Genomic DNA, 13,119 nt, shown 5'->3' with positions numbered 1-13,119 from the left:
CCTGCCTCCGATTTCCTCTGGTAGAACCAGGCGTTGAACCACAAGGGTACAATAGGAACCAGAGTCCTACAAAGCCTGGACTGTATCCCCTTTCATACTTACAGGTATGCGATACATCTCTGCTGGAGCGGGGGAAGGCTGGGTGGCGTGCGGCGTCTGGTTCACAATGTTCACGTCCATTAAGGGGCAATCCTTTCGAATATGCCCCTTACGCCCACAGCGCCAACAGCCCTGCCCCGGCGTTTCTGGCGCACTCGTCTGACCCATGACTGGGGAATAATAATAATAAAAATAATAATAATATATTATATATAATAATATAATATATAATTAAAGCCGCAAGCGGCGTTGGGAGGGGTCCAAGCATTGGCACCATCGTGCCCCCTATGGAGCGATTTTAAAATGGCTCTGTCCTCATGATCATACACCTTCACCCAACATATGTACTGAATATCATGATGATTGTATAAAAAATTGATGACCTATGGCCAATTTTGTGCTAAGAGACGCTGGCGGATGACTTAGTTGTGTCGCCATGGATGTGTCCTGGCCGCTTCCCGTGAAGGCCTTTACTATGCCGTAACACTTAGATGGCATGTCGTAACACTTAGATGGCCGAGCGTGTATGTACAGCTGCAGCGCTTCCATGCCGCAACTAAAAAAAGCGTCACACTAGTGTCACGATACCAAAATTTTGACTTTGATACCGATACCAGGTTTAGTATCACGATACTTGATACTGAAGCGATACTGATTCAATACTCGGTACCTAACGATACTGAAATTACCTTAATAGATCAGAAACGTAATGTCCACAAGGGTTGACCTCATTTTCGAATGCATGGTTTATGAACAACCTGGTTCATTAACAACCTTTAAGTTGAAGCCTCTTCAACATATTAATATGCATAGGCCTATAGTGTTACAACACTGAACAATAGAAAAATATGTGAAATATATTTCAAAAATTAAACAGTTGTAAACTAAGTAATATTTAAAACAGGTCTTTCACCTTTAAATAGATCTAAAAACAGCATATTTTAATAACAATACAGCATCTATCTATAATAAAATATTTCCACATTGGAACAGCTATTGCTACTGAAGTGAACTGAGTCAAAGCTTGCGCTGTATCAAAGGGCTGAGTACACAAGCGCAAGTCACCTCACTTAGCAACCTTAGTTGCTACTGCCATCTAGCAAAGATTCTGACAAATTACACTTTTCATCCTCTCAATCGGTAATGCGGGAGACACTTTCCCCGGGCTTTTACATTTGACGCAAAACTACGGAACGTCGGAAAATTCTAATACCGAACCGTTTCTTTTTTTTTCTTTTTTTTTTAAGTACCAAAAAAGTGCTGAAGTTTTGGTGTACCGTGCAACACTACATCAGACACAAACGTATACCAATCAATGGCTCAGCTTAGCAGAGAATGCACATTTCAGAGCGCCTCAGAGACAGATAGAATAATAACACATAAATACACATTTCAAATAATAAATACGACATTGAGAAAAAACGAAACAAAAGACGAGATATCAAGTCGCGACCTACGCGCAGAGCAGCCTACCGTTTTATTTATTTAGACATTGGCAGATGAGAAAGCAACAGGTGTGGTATTACGCACAGGTATTTTTGAAGGTAGCCGACATTTCACAAACGGATTATCCAAGACAATATATGACCACTCAGTCGCAAAAGGGACATCTCTACGCGTAAAACCAATGGTAAGATTGTATATTTATTCAATTTTTAGTCCCATATATTGACTGTAGAATGACATGGTATAATGTAAAGAAAAAACTTTGTCTCGTTTATTTCAGTGAGCAGCGTTTTCACTGCTGTATTGGCATATTTTTAGGGCTAATGTCGGGTTTATCTTGTTGCTACGGAATATTACATTACATTACAAGCATTTGGCAGACGCTCTTATCCAGAGCGATGTACATATAATCATATATATGTACATATGTATGTATAATCATAATCAGGAACAAGTGTTTCGGAAACCCTAGAGAGAAGTACCGTTCCAAGTGCAGGGAACAACTGCATAGTTCAACTTGTACCCTGTAGGTTAAACTGATTAACACTAACACAAACAAGAACAGCAACAACGCAGTCTATGCAAAAATACAAGCAATAATTAAGACGAGTTAAGACTAAGTCACCTACGAAACAACTGCCTAGTTACAAACCTAAGCTTACCGTCAATTTAGAGATTAAATTGAGAATATGATTTCTCTCAGCATAATGACGGATTTAAAGACTAAACGAACTCACCCGATATTGTCTTCAAATGGACCGTATTATTTATTTAGACATTGGCAGACTACAGCATAAATTGCGTCTTTTGTTTATATTCAATATTAGTAATTGCAGTGAGAAACTGCAGCTGTAGGTCGTTACGTTATGGTAGCAACGGAACGAAGCGGACTAAGAGGCGACCGTCATTGTTTCATTATATCAGCGTGTTTTCGCGCGTTTGCACAGAAACTCAGAACCTATCAATAAAATGGTTTAGCTATTTCTCAGCATAATGACAGATTCAAAGACTAAACGAACTCACCCGATACTGTCTTCAAATGGATGCAGGCTCAAGGAAAGTAATTATTCATAAAAAGCTTTTACTAACAAACTTTTGGTAGCCTAGCATGCACTCTGGGTGGCACTGTCTTCCAGTGCTTCCCCAACGTTCAGACTCTCCCCTCACTGATAAAAACTAGACCCTACGGTGTCGGATTACTCGCCATGGATGTCGCTTACCGTAAAGAAGTTTACTAGATGTTGTAGCACTTAGATTTGGAGCTCCAGCTCTTCCGCACCCCACCTAATGAAAAAGTCCAAATGGCGGGCAAACCATATGGCCGACATAGGTGGTCCCAATGGAAAAGTTGTGGAGCATATTCAGATGCATCAGTCGATTAAGTTTTGTGTTGATCTGACTTACGGTGTGGGAGTTATGACCTTTTAAACATGACCCTTTGTTATAGCGCCACCATCTGGCCGACATAGGTGATTTGTAGTGCCTGAGTAGTGGGGGGCCATAGGAACCGACCTACCAAATTTGGTTGGACTACAACTTATGGTTGCTGAGCCTCAGACATTTTAGCGGATAAAACTTCCACACCCCCAACTAAAAAGTCAAAATGGCGGGCAAACAATATGGCGGACATAGGTGATCCCAATGACAAAGTTGTACGCTGAGCCTCAGACACTTTTAGCCGAGAAAAATAAGAATAATAATAATAATAATAATAATAATAATCCGAACAGATACAATAGGGTTCCACCAGCTTCGCTGCTTGGACCCCTAATAATAAATTTTTATTTATATAGCACCTTTCATATCATAAAATGCAGCTGAAAGTGCTTTACAAGAGAAACAATAGCAATCAGTACCACAGGTATTAAGATAAGATAAAAATAGAAATAAGATAAATTGATAATGATAATAGCAGAAATGACGTAAATTAAAAATAAAAATAAATAAATAATAAAGAAAATAAAAAAATAATACTATTAAAAATAAAATAAATAAAATAAAATAATAGTAATAAAATAAATTGATAATGATAAAAACAATCCTAAGATATAAAAAGCATAATACAAGTATAAGAAATATAAAATAAATGTAAAATAATAACAATGGTGTTAAAATAAAAAGCTGAAATTAATTGAAAGCAAGATCATAAAAATGGGTTTTGAGCTGTTTCTTAGAACTATCAACAGGTTTCTTGTCTTATGTGTAATGGGAGTTTGTTCCAAACCTTTGGTGCATAAGAACAGAAAGCTGCTTCACCATACTTTTTGTAATTCATCTTGGGGCATTCAGCAAGTCAACACTAGATGATCTAAGTGAATGGTTTGGAACATACTTAGCTAAGCAATCACAGTACATAGTAAAATAATTTTAAAATCAATCCTAAATGTTACAGGGAGCCAGTGCAATGAGGCTAGAACTGGTGTAATATGGTCTATTTTTCTGTTTTTTAATTCAGGCTGCTGCATTTTGTACAAGTTGCAGCCTATCAAGAGTTTTTTTAGGTAATCCAGTGAAGAGTGCATTGCAATAATCTAGGCAAGAGAATACAAAGGCATGGGTCAACTTTTTGGCATCTTCCAGTGAGAGGTAGGGTCTAACTCTTGCCATATTTCTTAAATGAAAAAAGGCAATCTTTGTAACATTGTTGATATGTGATTTAAAAATCCAACTCAGAGTCAAGAATAACACCCAGGTTTTTTTACTTCAGGCTTATTCTGTAGAGCCAGACTTTCAAATTTGCTTAATATCTTTTCTCTCTGTGCATTTGTTCCAATTATAAGAATTTCTGTTTTATCTTCATTTAGTTTGAGGAAGTTTTTACTCATCCACTGTGTAATGCTGGATAGACAATTTATCAAGGGATTTAGGGCATCAATATCATCTGGTGCTACAGATAAATATAACTGAGTATCATCAGCATAACAATGAAAATTCACTCCATGATCACAAATAATTTTTCCAAGTGGCAGCATATACGGACAAAACAGTAAAGGACCAAGAATAGAACCCTGTGGAATACCAGACAAAATGTCATGCTTGTCTGAAACATGGTCACCGAGACTAACAAAATATCTTCTGCCAGTAAGGTAAGTATTAAACCAGTTCAGGGCTGTGCCTGAGAGACCAATCCAATTTTCAAGTCGGTTTAGAAGTATCCCATGATTGACCGTATCAAAAGCAGCACTCAGATCAAGAAGTACAAGAATAGAAACTTTTTATTATCGGCGCTCACTCTAAGATCATTGATTACTTTTAAAAGTGCTGTTTCAGTACTGTGTCCCCTTCTAAAACCGGACTGAAATTTTTCATGGATCTTGTTGTCCTGTAAGAATGCATCCAACTGTTTAAAGACTGCCTTTTCCAATGTCTTACTCAGAAAAGGCAGGTTGGAAATAGGCCTAAAATTGCTCAAAATGGAAGAATCAAGATTATGCTTCTTGAGTAAGGGCTTCACTAGAGCTGTTTTGAGTGCATATAGAAAGATGCCTGTTTCTAGAGAGCAATTTACCATGTCCAGTACATCACCAATCAAACTAAGATCTCTGAGACCTCCTTAAAGAAAGTAGTGGGAATTGCATCCAGGGAGCAAGTGAATGACTTCAACTGCAAAATAATTTTACGGAGTTCCCCTTCACTGTTTTTACAAAAAGAATTCAGATTTCCCAGACAGTCACTAACAATCAAATTTTTTTGATTTTCAACATTATTCACAATACCAGGTCGGATATTAACGAGCTTATTATCAAAAAATGATGCATACTCTTCACATTTCAACTGTGAGGCATGGCATATTTGTTCACAAAACTGGGAAGGATTTAAAAGGCGATCGATGGTCGAAAATAAGATTCTAGGGTTGCTCCCGCTATCACTGATAATCTTAGAGAAGTATGCCTGTCTCTCACAGCATAAAGCTTTGTTATAAACATATATGGATTTTGTAAGGATCTCTCGGTGGATTGTTAGTTTGTTTTGTTTCCACCTTCGCTCGGCTCTACAACACTCCCTCTTGAACAGACGTATTCGCTAATTTTTCCAAGGCATTACTTTAGTCTGTGATTTCTTTTTAGTTTTCATAGATGCCACTATGTCAAGAGCTGATTTTAATTTGGAGTTTTACTTTTTAGAGATTTACTTTTTCATGTATCGATGAGATTTAAACTGAGAGGGGTAGACTAAGGATGTGATAAGGGAACTTGGTGGCTGAGGAGGGACTTAAAAAACGTCTTTTAATGAAAGGCTCTGTATCATTTTTTGCTAAACCAACGATAGTCATGTTAAAAAACAGACAGTAGTGATCTGATATATTAATATAAACAATCGTATCAACTATAATATTCAGACCTCTAGAGATCGCTAGATCTAAGGCGGGGCCACATTTGTGGGTTGGCCCAACAATATGTTGAGTAAAATCAAAAGAATGTAAAAGTTGCATAAATACAATCTGAGACAGTCTGAGACGTTATCAACATGCAAATTCAAATCACCAGTTATAAGAATCCTATCATGGTTAGTAAAATAGACAGGCAGTAGTTCAGACATTTCGGGTAGGAATGAAGCTGTATGCTTTGGTGGTCGATAAATAGTAATCAACAGCACTGATGTCTGACTTTCCAGTATAGCCTGATATTCGAAAGATGAAAAACTACCAAAATGCAAATGCTTGCATTTAAAAGTGTCTGAGAAAATAGCTGCCAATCCTCCTCCTCTCTTACCCTCACGTATCGAGTGGATAAAACTGTACTTTGGAGGAGAGGCTTCAGTTAAGAGAGGCTCCATCTGAACCGAGCCATGTTTCAGTCAGAAAAATAAAATATAGCTTCCGTTCATTAATAAGATCATTTACAACAAAAGTTTTATTAGTAAGTGCCCGGATGTTTAACAGAGCCATGTTTACCTTTTGTTCATGGCCAAACTTTTTTACTGGGCTATGACCATTCAGGGATACAATAATCAGACTAGACCATCTCTTCGACTGTTTCTGTGCTTTGGTTTTTCTATCAGAAATAACAGTTTCAATATTGTAGACATCACAGTATGTATGTACACGATTTTCAAGCAATGAATTTCTATGTATAGGAGTTTTTTGTTTTTTCATTGAGATGTCCTCTTGTCGTAACAATAAATGGTCCTTGAAGTTGTCGGCCAGCACTGACGTTCCGTTTCAACGCGGGTGAAGACCATCCCTTCTGAATAATAAAGGCCTACCCCAGAAACAATCCCATTTGTCAATAAAATCCAAATTGTTCGCAAAACACCAGGTTTTAAACCAGTCAATCTTTAAGTGAAAACAGACGACTGAAAGCTTCAATGCCGGGAAGGAAAATACCTGCAATTTGGGGCTGGGGAACGGGTGGACTGAGGTGGGGGTTTAAGGAAATGCGACCTTGGGGGGGAGAGGGTAACAGGGCAAGAGGAGGGTGGAACAATACAGGTAGCAGGGAGGGAGGAAAAAAAAAATCTGCTGAAAAGCAGATATAAATCCAGAGTAAAGGGTGTTAGAGAAGTGTAATTATTTTTTTCTTTTGTTTCTTTGTCCTCTGTTGCCATCTTAGACTGTCCCTTCCACTTCTTGTGGGATGACTGACAGCGCTTTTGACCAATAATACATTATTAATGTGGAAAATAACTAACTACACCAATAGCAGCCTGAAATAAATGTACATTATATGTAACACAGTTACAATATACATACTAGGGGTGTCATGGTGTGAGATTTTCACAGTATGATAATCTTGTCCAAAAATACCACGGTTTTATGGTATCACTGTATTATGCGGCCATTTACAAAACACAAAACAGCTGGTCAAATTTGAAACCTGTTGCCCGAGATCTACCGTCCTGTTGGATTCCACTCCAACCCTAACAAAGCACACCTCATTTTACAGCTAGGTAACCCGTTGAGCTGCTAATTAGTAGAATCAGATGTGCCAAATTGTTGAAATAATAACCTACAGGACAGTAGAACTCCAGGAAGAGGGTTAGGCAGCTCTGGCTGTGATGATTACTGTTGCAATATCATTTATATCTTGTCAGATAATACACTGTGACCTACTTTGAAACTGTGACACTGTACCTACCCAAATACAGACACAAACATATTTGACCTTCCCTCTCTTAGCAGAAACAAGTAGGCCGTGTGTCAGGCATGGTTGGCTCAGAACAGAACCAGGAGTTGAGCAAAGCTCGAGTGGAACTGGAGAAGAAGACACTTTTCTATGAGGAGGAGCTATCCCGCCGGGAGCTGCTCTACTCCAATGAGCTCAAGAGTCTGAAGAAGGAGTTGCGTGATGCTGAGGGCCAGCAGCTTGCCCTCAACAAGGAGATCCTTGTCCTCAAGGACAAACTGGAGAAGACGCGCCGCGAGAGGTGAAGAGTTGCAATGCACTATTTTCTAATTATACAACAAAGTAAAACACTGTAATTACATGGTATTGCATGACCCCATAGACTGAGATGCTTCAATCAGGAACTACAATTAGGATGGGTTCACACTTAGTGTTTTTCAGTAAGACTAGGCTAAAAGATTTGAACATTTTGGTATATTGTCTTCATCAGTGAAATGCTGAAGTTTGCTGCTGGCAATCTGGCCTATCTCTACAACATCACCGCAGGTGTACAAGCTACTTAGAGAGGACCTATCAATCAGAGGCTTTATTTTCAGCTTGAGTATAACATGTAAAACTCCTGAAAGCAAATCCAAAAACTAATATACGTTTTAATTCAAAATGGATTGGGTTCTTATTTCAGCCCTTTAGAGCACTGCGAAAGCATAGAGGTTCAGCACAACACTAATTAACTGTTCAGTTTAGTTTTTTGCACCTGCATTTGCCAAGGTCAAATGCACCCAGAATATTGTAGGGATTTTAAAGCAATACAGAAATAAAAGTTTTGCGATATATATATATATATATATCTCAATTTATAATAATATATATGGTTAATGGTTGCCATTTGTCTCCACTAGATCACATTTAACAATGAAAGTGTCATTACGTTTTTGTGAATATGTGATGTATATTTTTAAAATCCGCTATAATGAAGGCATGAGGTCATAAATCTTGTTTATCTGTGAAAAGTAAAATGATACAAGGTTTTCATGTAGTTGGGTATTGATTTGAACTGACATTCTTAATTATTTTTAATGTTTGTCTTATTATATTAAAAGAAACCATGTGAACAAGAAGTCATAAAGCAGTAGAGATAATGAACAAAAAACCAAAAGCAAATTTGCACCGGTTTAGTCACTGGTTATGAAATGCATTTCTCAAATGTCATTCATTCCTGTTAAGAAGTTTAAAATGGGTCAGTTTGACCCAAACCGATCACTGTGGTTGAACAGTACTGCATAACAGCGAAAAAATGAAGCACTACACTCATTAAACATGTGGAACAACACTAATTATACAGTACTGCATAACAGCCTTGAGACATCCAATCTGTAACTACACAATACTGCCTAGTGACAAACTGATGGTTTGGAAGCAGGTTTAAGGTGAAATATCTCTAATCTTAAACCCTGCTGTTATCAGTATAGTTACTGGGTTTGGTTTTTGGATATTTTATCGATTCTATGGAAGATACTGAAGTAGATTCTATCAAAAAACAATACCCACATCAGACTATTTTTGAATATTTCCACTGCTAATTAATGAATTTCATACACTGGAAAGATGGTCAGTTTTAAAGCATTGTAACTATTAAATGCCTTGTTTCTTGTGGATATTATGAGTTTATATCCTGTTTGTAATGATCAGATGCATTTTCTTTTTGTGTTATTTATTTTATTCTACCTTGTGTTAGTTATTCTACTTAGATGGTTCATGTGGTATCTTTAGTTAAGATATTTAGTAAATGCACACAATTTACACCATTGTTCAAGCTGTCTGGGTTGATACTTGTGATAGTGAACTGCTAATTAGCAGAGACGTTTTAAAAATTATAGAATTGACTCATCAGACTATCATTGACTGTTCTTATTATATTTCTTAATACTGATTAGACCACTGGTTCTTAAACTTTTTATTATCAGGCCCCAAATTAGAAATACTTTTAAGATTGATACCCAACATAACAATATGGTACTTTCAGTCAAATACACATTCTAGCACAGCCTAGTGGACTCATTTTGGGACCTACTCCCATGCCCCATTTTGTGTCCCAACCTGTAGTTTAAGAAACACTGGACTAGACTAATTTAGTGTCACATTGACGAGAAAGAATTATTCAAACCAGTCTTTGAGTGAAATATACTATCTCATTCCCTTTGTTTAGCAATGGGGATATCACCAGGATCTCTATTACTTCAGAGTTTGTATTTGACTGTGAATAGCAATTACTGTTTAAAAGCACCTACTGCACTTACTGAATAGTGTGGCCTGTGTTTGCTTGCCTCCCACAGTCAGAACGAGCGAGAGGAGTTTGAAACCGAGTATAAGCAGAAGTACGAGAGGGAGCGGATCCTTCTTACAGACGAGAACAAAAGGCTCTCCAGTGAACTTGACAAGGTGAGGTACACACACAAAAGTTAAGGTAAGACTAAAATTACCGCGAAGACAAATTCTTGACAATACGTACCTATGAACAAGGCCAATTTGTGTTGGAACCATTCTTTTTTTCTGTTTGTCTAATTTATTGACTATGCCCATAAAAGTAAGGCTTTTAAAACGTATAATTCTTGTTCCTGGATAAAAAAGTATCCTTTTTCAAAGACCACCTTTCTGCCTACTCGAGTTTATGTTAACAAAAATATAAATATCTATGGAGCACTCCAACATCTTTTCTTTTTGTACAATGTACATTGGCTTAGACAGGTTCTACAGACAGAAACGGTGTTTAGAAAAGGTGGACATACTACAGGCAGGCACAGATTGACACCCTACAGAAGGGCTCAGATAAGCATGTACAGACCCTGCAAACAGATATGCTAATGATGGAAAAAGGTGGGCACACTAAAGAAATACAGGCACAGGCATACTGAAACATGGCGGACAGACAGACATAAATGCACGATTCATTTGCAAGATGCATAGTGCATAGAGAGCTCTGACTACGGTGACTTAGTTATTCCGTGGTCTAAGTCTACCACAACTACTCTGTGGAGGGCTGATGCAAGGGAAATTTTCAAACAAGAAATACACTTACATGTAATTTAGAAATGAAATCCTTGCAATGCAATTGCTGCTTTAACAGTCTGGAGAAAGGCAGTAGTAACCTTTATTGTATTGCATATTGTTCAAATGTGGGACAGCACAATGGACAGTCAACTTAATGAAAATTCACACTGTGTTGTCCTAGGCTATGTCAAAGAGAAACAACATTCAAGACCTCTCAACCACTGATTTGCACTCTCATTTCTAGACACTCCTAATGGGTACACAAATTTGTCACTGACCAATATATATGCACAACATTATTCCAATCTTATTCGGAAAATGAAAGTATTCTGGCCCTTATTCCAAATTTGCAAAATATAGTCCAAAATTATTCTAGATTTAAAGTAATAATCTCAAAGATTTTCATAAAAATAAATGTCTGTTAAGTCACTATCTGTCGCCGAATTAGGTAACACAATGGTGATTGAGCCTATTATTATATTCATTTATATTATTATTATAATAATAATTTATGATTAAAGAACTGTGTCTGTGGCGACATTCCCGGGAAAAAATCACAAGCGGCGCACAGTTAGTGACACGTTTTCCATCACCCATCAGTGGTTGGTCCGCCAGAGAGGGTAGGCTCGCTCTTCAACTCACTTTTGTGTGAGCGGCGTACTGTTTTTTTTTTTTCCAGTGTCTGCATGTGTTACAATAACAGAGAAAGGGGGGGTGGGGTGAGTTATGGAACCCTAAAAAGTTTTTGTGTAACATTGGAGATCATATTATTTGTTGATATACATTTTATATTACATTTGTTGACAATGTAACATTGCTAAATTACATAGCTATTTGCACAGCTAACGCTAGCTACCGGACCACGTCAAGAAAGACAACATTAGTTTAGACAACGTTGCGCACAGTATCCATCTCTCATATCAGGTAACGTTGCATTAGCTAGCTAGCTAATGTAATTAACACAATCTAATGTCAGCTAACAATTAGAAAAAACGCTAGCTAACGCTACCGACCGGTACCGACCTCGCAAACCGTCTCTCGAATGCAATGCTACCTTGTTGCAACATTGCAGTGTAGCTACCTAAAGGCCAGTTCAGATCAATGATTTGCAACGAGACTGGATGCAACTTGCAAAATTCCAAGACGTCTGATTGTAAACGTTCTAAAACTGCACTTGGCGATTTGACAAGTTCTGTCTTTTAAAACCTTTGGGCAGGCAACGGCTCGGCTACTAGCCAGTTCACACCGCTGCAATTTTCTCTGCAACATTCTAAAACCGTTTCGCCTTGCTGCGAATCATTGATCTGAACTGGCCTTAACGTTACCGTTATTTACATTGCCATCGAGTTCATCAATATATTATAATGATCTGAATAAAGCCGGGGTATGTGGAGCAGAGCCGGGTCTGATTTCTGAAGACGTCACGCAGGAGAAAACTAAATAAAAGAATACGGCAGTATGGATTAGCATTATTGTTTTATTACGCTTCCTCATATGTTCCTTCAGCCTTTATGCCCTTTTTGATGAAATCTCCTTTGTTTTTGTTTTATTCTTATTGTTCTGATTGCTAATTTAGCACCCAGCTCAGCTTTATTCTTGAACAGTTTAGCTAGCAGAACCAGAAACACCAGGGCAGTTGTTGCAAGGCAGTTGTCTCAAAAATATCACACAACAATCATTCACGAAAAAGACTGCTTATTGTGCACGAGATACATAATTGCACGAGCCACAGCGAATCCTGCAAATTCTTCTCTGCAGTGTAAATGCAGAGAATGTTCATACCGGGCAAAAGGTGGATAAAGTATGTTTGCAGAAATTGATCATCACTAATTCTACTCCAGGTTTGCTACGGCATTTTAACCCGGCTCGGCAGTGTAAAGACATCTTAAGTTAGCCTAATGTTAGACAACGAATGAGTATGTACATAACGTTACTTTTATAACAACTGTTTTTTATTCAGTAAATAGTAAGTGTTGTAGTTGGCGTGCCAACTGACTGACGTCACACAGGCGACACTGGTTGGATCCGGTTGGATCTATGGGAAGTGAGGTCCAAAAACAAAAAAATCTCTTTGAGATTGTAACTTTAAACGATACTGATTCAATTCTCGGTACCTAACGATACTGAAATTACCTTAATAGATCAGAAACGTAATGTCCACAAGGGTTGACCTCATTTTCGACTTCACGGTTTATTAACAACCTGGTTTATTAACAACCTTTAAGTTGAAGCCTGTTCAACATATTAATAAGCATAGGCCTATAATGTTACAACACTAATAGAAAAATATATTTCCAAAATTAAACAATTGTAAACTAAATAACTTTTAAACAGGTCTAAAGGCAGCATATTTTCATATTTCCAAATTAGAACATCTATTGCTACTGAAGTGTACTGAGTCGAAGCTTGCACTGTATCAACTTGGCTACCTTAGTTGCTACTCCCATCGAGTGAAGATTCT

At 37.7% G+C, this 13,119-nt stretch overlaps 1 protein-coding gene across 8 annotated transcripts in view; it reads left to right on the top strand.

Moving 5' to 3' along the window:
- LOC135257857 (serine/threonine-protein kinase MRCK alpha-like) overlaps positions 1-13,119 on the top strand; it is a 377,275-nt gene that overhangs the window by 227,440 nt on the left and 136,716 nt on the right. For 7 of the 8 annotated variants that reach the window (XM_064341039.1, XM_064341036.1, XM_064341034.1 and 4 more), the window contains 2 exons: positions 7,664-7,911; positions 9,944-10,049. In XM_064341039.1, coding sequence (XP_064197109.1) covers positions 7,664-7,911; positions 9,944-10,049 — 354 coding nt within the window. The remainder of the gene's footprint in view (positions 1-7,663; positions 7,912-9,943; positions 10,050-13,119) is intronic. The other variant, XM_064341035.1, reaches the window with a different exon arrangement.

This window comes from Anguilla rostrata, chromosome 6 (genome assembly GCF_018555375.3).
Source record: "Anguilla rostrata isolate EN2019 chromosome 6, ASM1855537v3, whole genome shotgun sequence".
Taxonomy (NCBI): domain Eukaryota; kingdom Metazoa; phylum Chordata; class Actinopteri; order Anguilliformes; family Anguillidae; genus Anguilla; species Anguilla rostrata.
The sequence above is the reverse complement of the archived record's forward strand: the minus strand, read 5'-3'. Positions and strand labels throughout refer to the sequence as shown.